The sequence below is a fragment of the Chlorocebus sabaeus genome, chromosome 12 (assembly GCF_047675955.1).
Source record: "Chlorocebus sabaeus isolate Y175 chromosome 12, mChlSab1.0.hap1, whole genome shotgun sequence".
Classification (NCBI taxonomy): domain Eukaryota; kingdom Metazoa; phylum Chordata; class Mammalia; order Primates; family Cercopithecidae; genus Chlorocebus; species Chlorocebus sabaeus.
This window is the reverse complement of record NC_132915.1, coordinates 64,138,158-64,157,100: the sequence shown is the minus strand read 5'-3', so window position 1 is coordinate 64,157,100 and position 18,943 is coordinate 64,138,158. Positions and strand designations below refer to the sequence as shown.

At 46.6% G+C, this 18,943-nt stretch overlaps 2 protein-coding genes across 6 annotated transcripts in view; both read right to left on the bottom strand.

Annotated features, from left to right (window-relative positions):
* Positions 1–334, bottom strand: part of RUSC2 (RUN and SH3 domain containing 2) — a 69,569-nt gene extending 69,235 nt beyond the window's left edge. For 4 of the 5 annotated variants that reach the window (XM_037998282.2, XM_037998283.2, XM_037998281.2 and 1 more), the window contains exon 1: positions 39–334. The gene's annotated coding sequence lies outside the window, so the exon portion shown is untranslated. The remainder of the gene's footprint in view (positions 1–38) is intronic. The other variant, XM_037998284.2, reaches the window with a different exon arrangement.
* Positions 335–9,738: 9,404 nt separating this feature from the next.
* LOC103219230 (phospholipid-transporting ATPase FetA-like) overlaps positions 9,739–18,943 on the bottom strand; it is a 109,800-nt gene continuing 100,595 nt past the window's right edge. The window contains exons 20-27 of the mRNA XM_073022226.1: positions 18,638–18,785; positions 17,899–18,082; positions 15,763–15,986; positions 13,743–13,826; positions 11,754–11,999; positions 11,446–11,584; positions 10,146–10,276; positions 9,739–10,048 (exon numbers count right to left, since the gene is read on the bottom strand). Coding sequence (XP_072878327.1) covers positions 9,857–10,048; positions 10,146–10,276; positions 11,446–11,584; positions 11,754–11,999; positions 13,743–13,826; positions 15,763–15,986; positions 17,899–18,082; positions 18,638–18,785 — 1,348 coding nt within the window. The 3' untranslated portion in view covers positions 9,739–9,856. The remainder of the gene's footprint in view (positions 10,049–10,145; positions 10,277–11,445; positions 11,585–11,753; positions 12,000–13,742; positions 13,827–15,762; positions 15,987–17,898; positions 18,083–18,637; positions 18,786–18,943) is intronic.

Genomic DNA, 18,943 nt, shown 5'->3' with positions numbered 1-18,943 from the left:
CTGTGGGACCCTGCTAGCCTCCGGAGAGGCGTTCCTACCTCGTTTCTCGCCTCAGCCTCGTCCTTCCGCGCCGGTGGCGGCAGCGGCGGCGGCGTGTCGCTCCCTCCAGGGGTCGCGTTGCAGGCTAGAGGCGCCGGCGGCCCCTCCCTCCGGGCGGGTTGGAAACGCCGGCCCCTGTCGGCCTGGCGCGATGGTCCGATCTGGATTGCCCTCAGACCGCCCCTCCAGGCGGCGAGTTGGTTCGGTCCGCCCGGCCTAAGGTGCTCGCCCCCTCCCTGGCTCCCGCAGCGATGGGCGAAGCCGAGTCACGCGCAGAGCTTTCCCGCTAGGGGAGCGGCGAGGCTTCCGCCGTGGCCCCGCCTTCTGCAGCCCGCGCCCGCCCCCGCGGGGTGGTGCCTGGCGACGCGCGGCTCTCGGGTACTGAAACCCAGGGAAACCTAGGGCGCGGGTCCGCGGGCCTCCATGGCCGGTGGGTGTGGGCGCCCAGCTTCGCCTGAGGCGGCGGTTCTCAACGTTGGCTTTCCTAGTAGAACCTAGTGTGGAAACTAACCAAACAACGACAAACGGAGGCCTGACTTCACACGACCGACTCAGAACCACTGGAGTAGAGTGGGGTGGGGTGAGGTGGGGTTGGCCTCCCGTGCATAGCCAGGGTTCGGAAGCCCTGGTGAAACATAGAACCCATGCGCCCCCTGCCCTTCATGGCCGGATGTGTGTGTGACTCTTGATGTTTACAGCCAGAGGAGGATGGGGCAGGCAATCCTGCAAATGTTATGGGAAACCCACTGTATTAGTCCGTTCTCACATTGCTATGAAGAAATACTACGAAGGAAAGAGGTTTGACTCACAGTTCCGCATTGTTGGGGAGGCCTCAGGAAGCTTACAATCATGGCAGAAGGCAAAGGAGAAGTAGCCATCTTTTTCACAGGGTGGCAGGACAGAGCGAGTGCAAGCAAGGGAAATGCCAGACGCTTATAAAATCATCAGATCTTGTGAGACTCACTCACTATCACGAGAAGGGCACGGGGGAAACCAGCCCCATGATCCAATTACCTCCACCTGGTCCTGACCTTGACACATGGGGATTATGGGGATTACAATTCAAGATGAGATTTTGGGTGGGGACACAGCCAAACTCTTACAGGTAGTTAGGCATGAGCAGGGCGGGAGAGGGTTCTCCCCTGCTACCCACTAGGGATGTCCGGTGATGGTTCTGAGGCAGGACAATAGGGACTGGAGGCAGGGAACCTAAGACTGGTTCACACCAACTTCCTGGAACTAAATTGAAAGGAAAACCCTAACTTTCCACACCTAAGTAACAAAACCCCCCACCTTTTCTGCCCAGCAGATGGGAAATTGGCTATCTGCAACCAATTAGACTGATTGCAGGCGAGTCTAACTTTGCATAGAAGTATAACTTTGTAACTTCACCCTAGCCTCTGATTGGTTGGTTTTTTGAAACCAATCAGATGTTTGCACAGGGATGTGACCTTTGTAACTTCACTTCAGCCTCGGCTTGGCTGCTTTCTGCAACCAAGCAGACAGATTGTGAGCTACCACTTCATTTACATGAGGTGAGCATGAAGTGGCCAATGGAAAACTTCTAGCGGGTATTTGGACCCAGGAAGATTGTTTCCCGGCCCTTGAGCCGCTGCTTGCGCTGCTCCCACACTTTGGAGTGTGCTTTCGTTTTCAATAAATCCCTGCTTTTCTTCTTTTGTTGCTTCATTCGTTCTTTGCTGGGCATTTTGTCCAATTCTTTGTTCAAAACGCCAAGAACCTGGACAACTTGCAGTCAGACCCTCTACAGGTGATAATTCCATAATTATCTCATTGCTTCTTTAAAAGGGATAATTCGGCAGCACAGGAAGAGGCCATTTCTTGATGGTCCACACCTGTTAACATCAAAATGCTAATTGAATGCAGGCCTCAGGGAGAAGCAACTTTCCGGGCATGCGTGTTAAGAGACAAAAATGGTAACGTATGATCTTCTGGGGGCACCCTCCACCGGAATAGGGGAAGGAAAGCACTGCGCATTCGGGAAGTCCACTCTAAGGAAAGAATCATGGGAAAGAGGCGAGCCTGTAAAAGTCCCAGGATCACGGTTAGGCACTTGACCTCTCTTTAACCTTCACGTGCCCGCTTGGGTCTCTTCCAAGCGCACTTTCTTTCCTGTTCTAAGGCCTTTTTAAATAAACTTCCTTTCCTACTCTGGAACTTGCCTTGGTCTCTTTTTCTGATTTATGCCCCACAGTTGAATTCTTCCTTCTAATGAAGCAAGGACCAAAGTTGCTACAGACCCATAAGGATAGGCTGCAAGTAACTTGGGGTAACTCACATCTCTTCCACCACTAACAAAACCATATCACCCATTGAGAAGACTGTTCGGCTGGACGCAGTGCCTCACGCCTATAATCCCAGCACTTTGGGAGGCTGAGGCGGGCGGATCACTTGAGGTCAGGAGTTCGAGACCACTAACATGGTAAAACCCCGTTTCTACTCAAAATACAAAAATTAGCCCAGTGTGGTGGTGCATGCCCGTAATCCCAGCTACTCGGGAAGCTGAGGCAGGAAAATCACTTGAACCCGGGGGATGGAGGTTGCAGTGAGCCGAGATTGCGCCATTGCACTCCAGCCTAGGCAACAGAGCAAGACTCTGTCTCCAAAAAAAAAAAAAAAAAATAGAAGACTGTTCTAGGTTCCATATTCACTGACAGAGAGATGGGGGTCACAGTCAAGGAAGCAGATAAATGTCAGGATGTATAGTGCATCTTTAGGCTTCACAGAAGTAGTGTGAATTGAATATTGAAGAATGAGTGGGAGGTAAAGGGAGAATTAGCATGTGCAAACGAACTGAGGGGCAAAAAGACCGATGTAATTGAGAAGTGTGGGAGGCAATGGAGAGAAGTGAGGAGAGCCTGTCAGGGTTTGGTGATGAAGGGCCTATGACAACTAAGGAATTGGGAGAGACACAAGGGCTTTATTGCAGAGGCAGGAATGACAAGATCAAATATGAATGTTAGAAATAAAGTTCTGAGGGCTTAAATAAGGGTGATGTGGAGAGGGCTAGCATTGCCAGTGGGGAACCAGTGAGGAATCGCATGCTTGTACAGTGTGATCCTCCAGTTAAATAGTCTGGGTTGGGGACTTAAGCCAAACCAGGCCAATTAGAATTACTTCTCTGAGAATTTGGAATTGGGAGACAAAGAGCTACATATCTGCTCAGACTTAAATTGGACCTAAGGGTAATTTGGGAGCTATGCGGTAGCTATCTTCTACTTGCCCGTTTGGCCTGAGCAGCATTGAAAACCAGTTTGCTGAGAAGGAAGATCAACTGGTTGCACATAGAGAAGCAAGTCTAGACACAAAGAGACTACTTCCTAGGTTCTTGGGACCTTCCAGCAGCTGGTTCCACTTCTTTCTGAGGCCCAGCTGGATTCCTTCCCCAGGATCATGATGCATCCTTGTATCCATTCATAGGAATCTCATTGTTCCTTCAGCTACTGTGGGTTACTTCCTGTTGTTTATATTAAAGAGTAACTTTCAAAAAGGTAAAATAATGAGCCTTATGCAAGTATTTTTATTTTTTATTTTTTGAAACAGGTTCTCTGTTACCCGGCTGGAGTGCAGTGGTGCAATCATGGCTCACTGCAGCCTCAACTTCCCGGGTTTCAGCGATCCTCCCACCTCAGCCTCCAGAGTAGCTGGGACTACAGGTATTTTTTGCATTTTTGGTAGAGACAGGGTTTCGCCATGTTGCCCGGGCTGATCTTGAGCTCCTGAGCTCAAGCAATCCACCTGCCACCACCTCCTAAAGTGCTGGGATTACAGACGTGAGCCACTGCACCTGGCAGAGCCTTATACAAATATACAATGAACATATTTCAAATGTTTTATTAAACTAACTAATTAGGGAACCAGTAAGATATTAAAACCAGTTCAAATGAAGATTTGACTTAGAAATGTCTGTTCTCTAATGGACAAAATTCATTTGCATCACCCAGAATAGGAATCATTTGCATTGTTATGGGCAGAAAATCTTTTGCATTATTTATTATCAGTATTCTGAAGTTAACTTCTAACTCCAACGAGTTAGAAAATAGCTTACTTGTAAAATAGGAACCTAGTCAAAGAAAATCAAAGCCTCTCGCCACTAATATAATCAAATAATTCCCAAGGATCCTTAACAGCACCCAACATTCCATTAAAAGGACATCCATTTCAAAGTATTTCTTAAGTTTTCCAGAAACTTGCAAATCAAAGAATATACAAAAACACAGGGACATAAGAAAGGGACATGATGCTGGCCGGGCACAGTGTCTCACACCTGGAATCCCAGCACTTTGGGGGGCCAAGGCAGGCAAATCACCTGAGGTCAGGAGTTCAAGACCAGCCTGGCCAACATGGTGAAACCCCATCTCTACTAAAAATACAAAAATTAGGTTGGGCATGCTGGTGGGTGCCTGTAATCCCAGCTACTCAGGAGGCTGAGGCAGGAGAATCCCTTGAACCCGGGAGGTGGAGGTTGCAGTGAGCCGAGATCTCACTGTTGCACTCCAGCCTGGGCAACAAGAGTATAACTCCATCTCAAAAACAAACAAACGAAGAGGCTGGGTGCTGTGGCTCATGCGTGTAACCCCAGCAGTTTGGGAGGCGGAGGTGGGCGGATCACCTGAGGTCAGGAGTTCAAAACCAGCCTGACCAACATGGTGAAACCCCCCCTCTACTAAAAATACAAAATTAGCCAGGCATGGTGGCACATGCCTGTAATCCCAGCTACTTGGGAGGCTGAGACAGGAGAATTGCTTGAACCTGGGAGGTGGTGGTTGCAGTGAACTGAGATCACACCATTGCGCTCCAATCTGGGCAACAAGAGCGAAACTCTGTCTCAGAAAACAAAAAACAAAGAAAGCAAGCATGATGCCTTAGGGAAACTCAAGTAGTATGGGCATAGTTAAGCATGGGCAAAGTGTAGGAGGGAGGCAGCAGCAAGATTAAGAAGGGCCTTGTATGTCTGTTTGGGAGTTTGGATTTTATTTTCTTGAGATGGAGTCTCACTCTGTCACCCCATGTGGAGTGCAGTGGTGTGATCTCGGCTCACTGCAACCTCTGCCTCCCGGGTTCAAGTGATTCTCCTGTCTCAGCCTCCTGAGTAGCTGGGATTACAGGTGCCCACCACCACGCCTAGTTAATTTTGGATTTTTAGTAGAGATGGGGTTTCACTATGTTGGCCAGGCTGGTCTTGGACTTCTGACCTCAGGTGATCTACCTGCCTCAGCCTCCCAAAATGCTGGGATTACAGGCATGAGCCACCGCACCTGGCTGAGTTTGGATTGTATTCTGAGGGCTGTTGGCACTATTATTTCATGCAGGGGAGTGATGTGAACAGATCTGAGCTTTAGAAATTTCACTTTAGTAGGAGTGTGGATATTGAATTACAGGAAGGTAAAGAGACCAGTTAGGAGATTGATAATTATTATGAGAACTCAGAGAGAGTCTGAATTAAGGCTGAAGGCTTAGATAAGAGGAGATAGAGTCAAGGATGATTTAGGGTATAGAAATCTGTGGAATTTAGTGATTAATTGAATGTGTCATGGGGGTGGGTGGGATAAGGTAAAGCAAATAGTCTTGAATGACTCCCAGGATCCTCCAAATGATGTGTATTTTCCAAAATGCTTTGCATGAATCTTAGAAGATTTGGCAGACGATTTGGAGCTGGAATCACGGGGATATGTTGGGGCCAGGACAGCGTTCCTTCTTCATTTCTTTGGGGCACCATGAACTGCGCCCATAGAAGATGCCAAACTTAATAAATGCCTGTTCTGACTGCTCCACCAACCGGTCATTCCCATCTTTCCCTCTCCTTAGGCCTCCCTATTCCCTGAGACACAACAATATTGTAATCAGGCCAATTAATAACCCCAAATGGCCTTTAAGTGTTCAAGTGAAAGGAAGAGTCATATATCTCTCACTTGAAATAAAAAGAAACGATTAAGATTATTGAGGAAGGCATGTCGAAAGCCAAGACAGGCTGAAAGTCAGGCCTCTTACACCAGTTAGCCAAGCTGTGAATGCAAAGGAAAAGTTCTTGAAGGAAATTAAAAGTGCTATTACAGTGAACACACGAATAAGAAAGCAAAACAGCGTTATTGCAGATACAGAGAAGGTTTGAGTGGTCTGTATAGAAGCTGAAACCAGCCACAATATTCCCTTAAGCCAAAACCTAATCCAGAGCAAGGCCCTAACTCTCTTCAATTCTATGAAGGCTGGGAAGGAAATTACAGAAGAAAAGTTGGATGCCAACAGAGGTTGGTTCATGAAGTTTACAGAAAGAAGTCACCTCTATAACATAAAAGTACAAGGTGAAGGAACAAGTGCTGATGCGAAATGTACTTAGTGAATGGTCCTTTTTAGTGGCAACCAGTACTTGTCACTTTAAGTTTCACTTTAATAGTTAAAGTGATTTAATGAAATAATTTTTAAAAACTTCAACCTTTATAATTAATGCTTTTCCTTATCTTTCAGCTTGGCTGTTGCACGTGGCCAGGTTCAGTGGGCTTTGTAGATGTCTGTTTTTCTACTTACCTCTCCTCCCTCCCTTAGCTTCCTAATTCTTTTTTCTCTGGGGCTTGAGCAGGACAGGAGAGAGAAGACATGAAGAAGGTCTTTACTTGACTAATACAGTCATAAACTAATTTTAAGGCTTGGCAGATAAGTTAGGCATGGCGGCTCATGCCTGTAATCCCAGCATTTTGGGAGTCTGAGGTGGGTGAATCACCTGAGGTCAGGAATTTGAGACCAGCCTGGCCGACATGGTGAAACCCCATCTCTACTAAAAATACAAAAATTAGCCAGGTGTGGTGGTGTGTGCCTGTAATCCCAGCTATTCAGGAGGCTGAGGCACAAGAATTGCTTGAACCCAGGAGGCAGAGGTTGCAGTGGGCTGAGATTGTACCACTGCACTCCAGCCTGGGTGACAGAGTGAGACTCTATCTCCAAAAAAAATAATACTCAATAAATAAATAATCTAGGTGCTAGCATTTTGGTGGTTGATGGGAATAAAAAAGTGACACAAAATTCTTGTCTTCAAGATTATTCATGGCCTAGCAGAGAAGACAGAGAATTAAGACATAATCAAAATGAGCATGTGCGGTGGCTCACGCCTGTAATCCCAGCACTTTGGGAGGCCGAGGCGGGCGGATCACAAGGTCAGGAGATCGAGACCATGGTGAAACCTCGCCTCTACTAAAAATAGAAAAAATTAGCCGGGCGCAGTGGCGGGCGCCTGTAGTCCCAGCTACTCGGGAGGCTGAGGCAGGAGAATGGCGTGAACCCGGGAGGCGGAGCTTGCAGTGAGCCAAGATTGCGCCACTGCACTCCAGCCTGGGTGACAGAGCGAGACTCCGTCTCAAAAAAAAAAAAAAAAAAAATGAGCATGTGAGTGATAATATAGTCAAATATTGGGACAGGAAAATAAGAGAAAGATACAAGGTGCTCTCATGCAAGGAGGAGGCATCCAACTCAGAATTGGAGGTTGTGTTCTCAGGAAAGGCTCCTAAATGAAGTGATGCAAGCTAAGAATTAAGAGCAGATATTATCTACACAAAGGAAAGAGGGAGAAAAACCTCAACAAACAGGACAGATGTAATGAATCACACTGAGGAATTAGGAAAAGCTCCTGGAAGAGACAATGCCTAATCTGAGCTATTTTTAAAAAGTTGAGGTGAACTTCACATAACATAAAATCAACCATTTAAAAATGTATAATTCAGTGGCAATTACTTCATTGACAGTATTGTTCAGCCATCACTGTCTAGTTCCAACTAACCTGAGTTTTGAAGGGTGATGAGGGGTTCACTAGATGAAAAGGGTTGTGGGGGAAAGCACTTTAATATATGAGAACAGTGTGTTTGATGACATGAAGACCAGAAATATCATGACTGGAGTGCATGCAGATGGGGGAGTGGTGGAAGACAAGGCTAGAGAGGGCCCAAGAGTAAAATGTCCAAATTTTAACTAGATCCAGAAGGCATGAGATTTCCTTAAAGGATGCTAAACTGAGGCTTGACATGATCAGATTTGCCTTTCATAAAGATTACTCTTGAAATAATATTGTTGATGCTTTAGAAAGGGGAGAACCAAGGAGGCTGAGGCAGGAAAATCTCTTGAACCCAGGAGGCGGAGGTTGCGGTAAGCTGAGATTGCCGCCATTGCACTACAGCCTGGGCAACAAGAGCAAAACTCAGTCTCCAAAAAAAGAAAAAAAAAAAGAAAACAAAGGGGAGAACCAGGGAGATGAGTTGGGAGATTTTATGCTATAATCTAGATATGAGGTGATGAAATTTGAGCAAGGTCAATGGTAGTAATAATGGAGGAAACGGAAAACAACAAATAATAAGGATGAAGAATTTATATGTCTTGACTGACTTGACACCGAGCTAGAGGAAGAGGTATGGGATGATTCTCATCGTCTGGGCTCGGGTAACTCAGACGGTAGTGGTGGCATCCTGGAGTAAAACTGGGAGGGAAAATGATTAGTACAGGTTGAGTGTAAGTTTCTGGAGGTGCGACAAAGTGAAAGGTCTGGGAGCCAGTTTAATATATGGATCTGGACCTTAGCAGGGAGATCTGGGCTAGAGACTGTGAATCTTCTTTCTGTGGGTAAATGAAGTCGAGAGTTTAGATGAAGTCACCCAGGAAAAGGGTACAGAGAAAGATAAGCAAAGAACCTAAGAAACAATACTTAACGTATGCAAAGAGGATAGAGTCATATTGGTAAAAGATGTGATCATAGTGAGGCCAAATTAGAGTTTAGCAAGAGGGGGCATAAAAGTAAAGTAGAGCTGAAAAAGGAGAAAAAGAAGAGGGGAAAAGGGGAAGTATTGGTCTAATTTGAAGGGGGAGGTTGGTGAGAGTCTGGACCAAAGGTATTGCTCAGATTATATTTTTGTCACTGGGGTCCCAATAGACCATACAAATCTCTCTGCTCCAAAATAAGCAATTTATTGTTCCAACTCTAAACTCCTTAGAAACAATTTTCCAAGTACATACAATTTCTTCTCAAAATAATTTTATGGAATAAGGACATATGCTCACCAATTATGGCTTACGTCCCCTCAAGAAAAGAATATTTAAAATCTCCCGCAGTATCCCTTTCTCAGTTCTGAGGCCTGAGCAGGTATCAGTTCTTGAGTCAGAGAAGTCACAGAGGGCAGAAGGGAAAACCTTGAATTGTCCTATCCAGGCAGGAGCCACCTTCATTTCTTTTTATTTATGGTCCAGAAACCCTCTTTCAGCTTTTTAAGACCAATTCCTCACAGCTGCCTCTTTCTTTTGCTACCCAACGCCAACAAAAGACTTACTCTGAATCTCCCAGATAAACCTGAGAACGATGCCTAGATGGGGATATGTTCGTGTAGGGCCCTGGGAAGGTTATGCTTGCTCTGAGTATAGGAGATAGGACCCAGAGTAAAATCCTTTTTAGTCCAATCATCCTTTTCCTTCCCCATACTGTCCCTTGTCACCCCCTACCTCTACATATGCTTATGCTTGTCTGGATTAAAACTTGCAAGAGACAGTGGGAGGCAGGCCTGAGGTTACTTTTTTTGTTTTTCTTTTTTTCCTTTTTCTTTTTTTATTGAAATGCTGCAACTCTGGCAGACATCTGGGGGCTCTTTCCTTACCTCTCCTTGCCTTACCTGGGCATAGCCTTCTGGACAATTAGGAGGCTTAGTCCCTAGTGAGAATGAAGGAGCAGGTTTATGCTGGCTTCCCAGGGACTCTAATTCTTCCTAAGTTGCATGAATACGAGGGAGGAAGAGCACTGACTGCCTCCTTTGGAATTTCCCTAGGGCCTCTATCTTTTTGAAAAAAGGGTGTTTTTCTTGGACATCCTGGACTTCATTGTCTGACCAGAAGTGATGAGGGCCCCAAAGCCATGTTTATGGGAGAATGCATAGGCAGAACGTCGAGTGCTTGAGTGTTTCAGTTTGGTCCGGACTGGGGACTGCCGTGGAAGTCTCCTGCACTCTTGAATTCTGTCAAAAACCTATAGCCAGAGCACGGGGGATAGGGTTTTCATCCACAGAGGCAAAGGCAAAAGAAGGCCATGAATTATATCTGGGTAGATTTTCTGTTCCACTCACCTTGTCTACGCTGATAGGCCAGAATAGTGGTTTAAGAAATTGGTACCCAATCACAGGCAACATACAGAGGACCACGCTGAGGATAATGCTCAGAAGCATTTGTGGCTGGTTCAGAGCATTCCTGACCACACCTGTAAACAGTGAGCCAGGAGGGGGAAGGCTGAAACAGAGCCTGGAGGACAGGGGTGGGACCAGGGGTAGGAGTTACCAGCCAGAACGTAGACACTTCTCTAGTCCAAAGAAGGAAGTTATTGATTTGGAGTTAGTTTAGGCTCCTGAGAAATAATATAAACACAAAAGAATTGCAGTTGGGTCCTTTGCGCAGCCAAAGTCACTGTGAATTCATGCGCCTCTCTCTCCTTCTACAGGCAGGGCAGGGTAGGGCAGGATAGGAGAGCAGGGGTAGGTTATGAGGGAATCCTAGAGCACTGGCCTGCATCCAAAAATGGGAAAGAAAGCTTTGGAGGAGGAAAAAACAAACAAATAAAAATAAAAAAGGTAAAAAAATTTAAAAAAGAAAAGGTCTGAAAGAGAAAAATGAGTTAGTGGCCTGACAAAAGGTGAGAGACAGCCAGGTGTGGTGGCTCACGCTTGTAATCCCAGCACTTTGGGAGTCCCAGGTGGGCAGATTGCTTGAAGCCAGGAGTTTGAGGACAGCCTGGCCAACATGGCAAAAGCACATCTCTACCAAAAATACAAAAAATTTAGCAGTGCATGGTGGTGCATGACTGTAGTCCCAGCTAGTGGGGAGGCTGAGGCACGAGAATCGCTTAAACCCGGGAGGCAGAGGTTGCAGTGAGCCAAGATTGCACCACTGCACTCCAGCCGGGGTGACAGAGATAGAGGAACAGAATCTCAAAAAGTTAAAAACAAAAACAAAAAGATGGGAGCCATCTATGTCTACATATCTACTCTCTGTATTTTGTCTTCAGCAGAGTGGAGATGAGAGAGAGGGAAAAATTTGGGGAGACAATAAGGCAATATGCCACAGCATAAAGGACTTTGAACTGGAACCAAGAAGCCTAGATGTGAGTCCTTTAATTCAAAAACACCCCTCCAGGGTCTAAAATGACTCTAGAAATTGTTGCTGATAAAGCGCAAATCTCATAAGACATTTGAAAATACCTTGGAAACTCGAATAAGGTAACTTATTTCCCTAGCTACATTTTGAGCCCTTTTAGGACAGAGACCATGTCTTATTTATATCTCTAGCCTAGCACATAGTAATGGCTTCTTGGTAAACATTTATTAAATAAATATACCTGGTTCCCCACCCTGCGCCCACTGGGCAGGGCCTTACCTAGGAATTGGAAGACGTCAGGGAATGCTAGGCACAAGCCATCACTGTACAGGAGGAACGACATGCAAAAGTAGAAACCCAGGCTACCCCAGATGATGACATGGCTTATCATTGTCCAGTAGGTTGTCTTCAGGACGATCTGAAAAGTACCCTCTTATGGGACCTGTAATCTGGGACCTGTCAGCTACCTCCCTCCTCCAATTATGTAATGAAGGTTGCTCCCTTCCCACACTCCCTCCCTCTATTCCTCCCACTCTTTCAGAGACACCCCCACCCAATCCCCTTACCCCCACCACCACTGGCCACACCTGTATTGTGACCACCCAGATCAAGGAGGTCTGCACCACCAGGGAGAAGGACTGGTAGTCGGAGATGTCCTTCCCATCATTTCGTTCTGCATTGTAAAGAGTCCCCATGGGGACAAAGAACAACACGAAGGAACTGTAGATCCCATGCATTAAACACTTCACAAATTCCTTTTTGTTGAAATAGAGGTTGTGCTGGCCTGGCTCATACAGCTCTGGGAAAAGGAGGCTCCATGTCTCATTCACATCCTGGAAGCACCAGAGGGTAAGGAGGGAGGCTCAGGGTCTCTCCATAGACGGTCCCATCTTCATCAGAGGAGAGGCTTCTCCCCTCACCAGGTCTGCTGCCAGGCTGCCTAGGAGCTTCCTTATGGATTACTTAAGAAGTGGAACCAGAGAACACAGCAGTGACCACAGACCCTTCCTGAAGTCCTACTCTCTAGGCAAGGATCTGGGTAGTGTTTGGGAGAAGGTCAGGATGATGGGAAGGACTTGGAGGGAGTTAGAATTGGGGGCAACTAGGCTTGTGGGTAGCTGGGAGGGAGGACTGGAGCTTGAGATGGGGGAGGCAGCTGGGACATAAGTCCCAGGTGTAAGTGTTCTTGAGATGGAGTCTTGCTCTATCACCCAGTCTGGAGTGCAGTGGCACCATCTTGGCTTACTGCAACCTCCACTTCTCAGGTTCAAGCAATTCTCTTGCCTCAGCCTCCTGAGTAGCTGAGATTACAGGCGCCCGCCACCACACCTGGCTAATTTTTATATTTTTAGTAGAAACGGGGTTTTGCCATGTTGGCCAGCTGGTCTCAAACTCCTGACCTCAAGTGATCCGCCTGCCTCGGCCTCCCAAAGTGCTGGGGTTACAAGTGTGAGCCACTGTGCCCAGGCATAGTTGAATATTTTTTATGTCAAAAGTCAATGTGGGAGAAAGGGACATTAATGGAGACCAGTTAGTCTTTTAGAGGTATTCTTGTTCTGTGATGTTGCTCCCACTCCCATAGCTACTGGTGAACTGAAGGTGAAAAAAATTACTCTAAATGGATGACATTAGATCATCTTCATCTCCTAAATCTGAAACTTTGGATACAAAGCTTGGGGCTTTGTATTTAGGAGTTTCAGATTTAGGAGATGAAGATGGCTTCAGAGATGGATCCCTAGAATGAGGCCACTGAAGCTGGATGGACTGTTGAGTAATACAACCCATCCCTCTTGTTGTTCTGAGGTTAGCAGTTACTTCCTAGAGAATTTCCTTTAGAGCTGTTTCCCATGGAGACCAAGAGCCATGATCCCATGATGTCCTATTTCAGCTACTTTATTCCTTTTTGGAGACTCATTTTCTACTCCACGTGCCCAGGACTAGAGGTTGGGGCAGAAGACAAGGGAGAGGTGGGGTAGCAGGACCCTCAATGCCCAGGGAATTTCTGACAGGGACAGATGGTATCCCTTAGTCTGGCTCCTTATGATATAAACTATCATACCCATACTCCCATGCCTGGCCTTCAGGACTCCCACCCAGGCCTTCCTGTATTGGCTTGTCTCATCCTCATTCTCCCTGAAGGAGTCTCTCTTTTTTGAAGTCCCATACGTTACCCAGTCCTATCCCAGTAATTCTATTTTCTTTTCTTTATTTTTTCAATTCATATTCTGCTTATGTTACTCAATTTTTTCCTTATTTTTTCCATGTATATTTTAATTACTTTTATATATACTCAATTTACTGTACAGCCCAATTTCCATGTTTCTCTCTACAAAGACAAAATTGATACAGGAAAACTTGGCGTTCTAAAACTGAGGATTATTCTCTGTCGAGGAGGATTTTTTACTTTATCTCATGATACCTATCTAGGTGATGAGCTCCTTTCCCCGCTCTGGAAATTATTCCCTTTACATTGGATTTTGTAGAGCCCAGCTCCTGCTGTATTCTTCATTCTTAGGGATATTCCTCAAGGGCCCAGGGCCTTCAACTCTGACCAGGAGCTTGCTGCTGGATCTTACCTGATCAAACAGACTCATGCCCAGGACAGGGAGGGAAGTGTAGACCAGATTGTAGCACGTGATAAACCAGGTCTCATAAACTGTCTGGAAGAATACCAAGGAGATTTCTTAGGCTCCTCTCTTCTCTACAGTCCCAGCTCCACCTTCCAGGTCCAAGATAGCCACCTTTATCCCTTGACCCCTGCCCCCCCGCCCCACCCCCCACCACCACATTAACCTACTGCAGGAGAAACCTGACTGAGATTGTTGACTCCAGTCTCTACTTGATCCTACTTGTTAGAACCCTGAGTCCTAGGATACAGTAAGGCCACACCAAGCTTTCAAGGTGGATCCGGACCAATCCCACCATAACCTATACAGCCCCTCACTGCACAGGAAGGACCCAGAGTGATTGCTAGTGATGCTAGCTGTACCCCTGCACTTTTAGGTATGTAAACCTTTGTATTTTTTTTAAATTTTTTTGGAGATGGAGTCTTGCTCTGTCATCCAGGTTGGAGTGCAGTGGTGTAATCTTGGCTCACTGCAGCCTCTGCCTCCTGGGTTCAAGCAATTCTCCTGCCTCAGCCTCCTGAGTAGCTGGGACTACAGGCGCCCGCCACCACATCCAGCTAATTTTTGTATTTTTTGTAGAGACAGGGTTTTGCCATGTTGCCCATGCTGGTCTCGAACTCCTGACCTCAGGTGATCCACCTGCCTCGGCCTCCCAAAGTGTTGGAATTACAGGTGTGAGCCACTTTGCCCAGTCTTTGGACTCTTTACTTGCTTAGTGGCATTCAGTGGCTTTTGTAGCACTGCATACCTCCTAATATTGGCGAGCAGAATAGACCCAATGACCCTTCCCAAGCTGAGTGCTCCACCCTGGGGCCTAGAGAGGGCTTTTTCTCTATTAGCCACAAGAGGTCAGCAGCAACACATGCATACACATACACCTCCCACAAAGCAGACGGGCTTTGCTAGGGCTTGGGCGAATTCAAATCTGCTACTATTTGCTGACTGGCCTGTTATTCCTGGAGTCTATGGCAACAAAAGTAGGGCTCCCAAGATAATTGTTTCTGAGGGTGTTTCTCTTGGGAATCCTTGAGATGTTTCTGAAAAACTTCTCATAGGAAAAGGGACTCCTCTTAGAACATCAAAATCCAGGCGTCGCTTCTCCCCACTAAGGTGGGGGAGGTTTCACATTCAAATGTGGAATTAATTCATCAAAGTAACAATTGTGTGTGTGTTGGGGTCAGGAGTACAGGCAGTCTGAGTGGGGAAGGAGAAGCAAAGGGAAGCTGTATTTCCAAGTATGGCTACAGGTGAACACGTCGGATCTGGCCTATCTGGCATGACCCAGAGCTGAGCTCCTTGAGGCTTAGCCTGTTCCAAAAAGATGACTTTGGATGCTAAGAAAACTCCAAGGTCCAGGAATTTGTTCCCATTACATATGTTTGGAAATTCTAAGTCTCAACATCAGTGAAAACAGCTTAAAGGAAAGTTTAAGCCAGGTGGCTTATGCCTGTAATCCTAGGACTCTGGGAGGCTGAGGCAGGCAGATCACTCGAGCCCAGGAGTTCAAGACCACCTTGGGCAACATGGTGAAACCTCATTTCTACCAAAACTACAAAAAATTAGGGTGTCGTCATGCACACCTGTAGTCCCAGCTACTTGGGAGGCTGAGGTAGGAGAATCATCTGAGCCCAGGAAGTCGAGGCTGCAGTGGGCCATGTTCATGCCACTGCACTCCAGCCTGAGCAACAGAGCAAGACCTTGTCTCAACATAAGTAGATACATAAATAAAAAGAAAGTAGAAGTCAAGACCAAATCAGAGCCAGGCCAGAACAGTTATGGCTTGGAAATCTAAGGTTTGTGTAGGTTTAGGAGATGGAATCAGCATGTGGTGAAGGGCTTCATGAATGGATGGCAGCATGTCATACATTCATTGGTCTCTAGAGGTGAAAAAAGATCGGAGCTAGCTGAAGTGAGAGATGACTACAGAAAACCCAGTTGACCAGAGTGGAGATTGCCACTGATCACCTACCTGGGCGGAGAATCCATTAAAGAAGGCATACCAGAAGTGCACCAGGGTGAAGGTGAAGTTCTTATAAAAGAAGTAGCTGAGAAACTTGCACATGCGATTATAAGACCAGCGGCCATGGACCAAGAGTAGACGCTGAAGATACTGGAACTGGGAGAAGGCGAAGTCACTGTTGAGCATGGCCTGCACTCCCTCCTGGCCACTGATGCCAACCCCAATGTGGGCAGCTGCAATAAAATCCCAGAAACTTCTCAGACGGAAAGCTTGTTTGCTGGGCTCCCAGCCTGGGAAGTGTAAAGGGAAAGCTGAGATGATGTTGTACAAACCCCTTTATTTTACATTTGGAAAATGCTTTTAGGCTCAGTGCAAACTGTCTCTCACCTAGTGGAGTCTTTTCTCCTTAGTGGATTGCCCCTCCCTCACAAACTGGAAAACAGCTCCCTTTTCTGCACCTTTTTGTTTTGTTTTTACAGAGACACCATCTCCCTGTGTTGCCCAAGCTGGTCTCAAACTCCTGGACTCAGGCGATCCTCTCACCTCAGCCTCCCAAAGTGTTGGGACTACAGGGTGTGAGCCACTGTGCTAGCCCCGTCTTCTGTAGTTTGTTTTGGACACTGCCACTCTAGAATGCCTGGCATGGCCAGTACTAGAAGCTGTCCTGAATGCTCTTTGCCACTACTCTAGCCTTCTGGGCTCTTTCCTACCGTCCAGATGCTGAAGTTAAAATTTCTTGTTGTTTCTGGAACCCACTTAATTCAAGATGCAGGGTGGATGCCAATCTAATGCAGTATTTAATTACCTAAGTTTACCTAAGGGGCTAAAATCTAACTGTATGTGATGTACATACTTTGTTAGTGAGAAACAAGTTCTTCAGGAGGCCTAAGGTGACTTTTTCTGGATAAAGCAATTATTATATTTGATGGAAGAGAAAGACTGAAGTTCCTAAAAGTTTTAATTAGTTTGTGGTAGTTTGCCATTTTTCTGGCATATACCAAATTCACTGGTCTGGAATACGCCTACTGCACTGCTTGATGGGATAATTCAAACCTCTAAACTCCTAAATATCCCTAGGGTCTAGAAACTGGGGAAGAGAGCAAGAATACTTCCTAGTATTAAAGCTGAAGCTGGAATATCTGCTCGAGTTCCTTGTATGGGCAGAGAAGTTGGACTAGAGGACCTCTAGATTTGTCCATATCTCACAGACCTACATGTTGCTGGAGGCTGGTAGGTCAACATTCACCTGAAATTGAAACCAGTAAATTTGGCCAGGTGTGGTGGCTCATGCCTGTGATCCTAGCACTTTGAAACTGAGATGGGGGGGATCATTTGAGGCCAGAAGTTTGAGACCAGCCCGGGAAAAATAGTGAGACCTCACCTCTACTAATAATTAAAAGATAGCTGGGCATGGTGGTGTGTGCCTGTAGTCCCAGCTACTCAGGAGGTGGAGGCAGGGGGATTGCTTGAGACCAGGAGTTCAAGGCTGCAGTGAGTTATGATCATGCCACTGCTCTCCAGCCTGGGTGACAGAGCAAGACCTTGTCTCAAAACAAAACAAAACAAAACAAAACAAAACAAAAAAAACCCTAGTAAATGTCAGCCATTTGCTTCTACTGGTCCAAAGTGATCAATAAGTCACCTATTCTCCTCCAGCCAGGGGAGCAGGGCAAGCTCTTGGGAACATAGACTTGGGAAAGAAAAGATCTCTGAATTGGGCATCACAGCCTACAGCCTTCAAAAAAGAAACAGACTATGACTCCTGCCCAGGGGTCCTTTCTGTGGACCTTGAGTCATCTCAGAAAGAAGGTGTGGTAGTTGCACAGCCTGTTCTGTGAATGTAAGCATGTGTTCTTGTGGGAGCCATGTGTATCTGTGTGTGTGCTTACACTCATAGTGTAAATGCATGAATTTGAATGTGTGTGCATACCTGTGGATATGGGCTGATGCCTGCATGTGTCAATAAATGGGAGTACAGGGATAGAGGAGTATGAATGGAGTTGCAAAAATGTATAAATGTGTAACACATATGAGAGGCAGGAGTGTGAGCCAGCAACAGAGTACCACTCAGATCAGTTTTGCCCATGGAGGAAGGAAGGGGCAAGCCCATGGCTGGAAGCTAACTGTCCCCCTCCCCTCACATGCCTTTGATCATGCTGACGTCATTGGCACCATCCCCGATGGCCAGTGTCACCACCTTCTTGTACCTCTTCATCAGCTCTACCACCTGGGCCTTCTGAAGGGGTGTCATCCGGCAGCAGATCACCCCCTTGCACATGCACGCTGTTCGCAGCAGTTCCAACTCCAGGTTCCCTTCTAGAGCATAGGCCTGTAGTACCAGGACACACTCACTCTTCAGGTTGCCCAAAAAAGCTCTCAGAGTATGACCTTCCCAAATGGTTCCCTTTCCCTCCACACCCTCCTGTCCTTCACAGGGCAGGCATAGCTGCTTCCAAGGGACTCCACCCCCAAGGGAGGCCAAGCCCCCAAGTCAGTTCTAGGCATCCTCACATCTGACTCAGTCTCCAATGGGAAACTAGTCAGGACCTCTCATTGGGCCAAATCTGTTGATGGGGCTAAGAGTTCAAGTGACTTCTTGGGGGACCTGTTTCTGCTTGCTTCCCTCTTCCCTTAAGTGACAGGCCACATCAGTAGAGAAGAATTTGAATTTGGATAAGGAAGAAATATGCCCTTCTCTTTCCTTATTTACTTCTTCCTAGAGAAGCCTAGGGAAAGGAGTCTTTCAGGCAAGGGCACCTGAAGGGAAGGGGAATAGGGTGACTCATGGAAGAGGAAAGGGAGTCTTGAAATTTCCCTGAAGTGTTGGACCTAGGAAGAGGGTTCCTTGGAAGAAGACAATAGAGTGTAGCTCTGTGTTGCCCACCAGACTGTAGCCATTGATGATCAAGCCATAGTTGCCATTGGCCACCTCCTCGGGTATTTCAAAAGGCAGTTTGGGCTTCGTGGTGAGGTAAATGTTTATGGGATCTGAATCCAGGAGAGACTCAGGTTTCATCTTGTTCCTTGCTGTCCTGAAAACAAAGAGTAGTGGTCAGAGTCTGACCTGAAGTCTCAGAATTTAGGAGGGAAAATGTGTCCCCAGATGAAAGTGGGCAAAGGGGATACAGGAACTCTGCAAAGCACCGGCCAAGACCTCAGACTTGACAGCCTCTCAAGACCTGCCACTGCC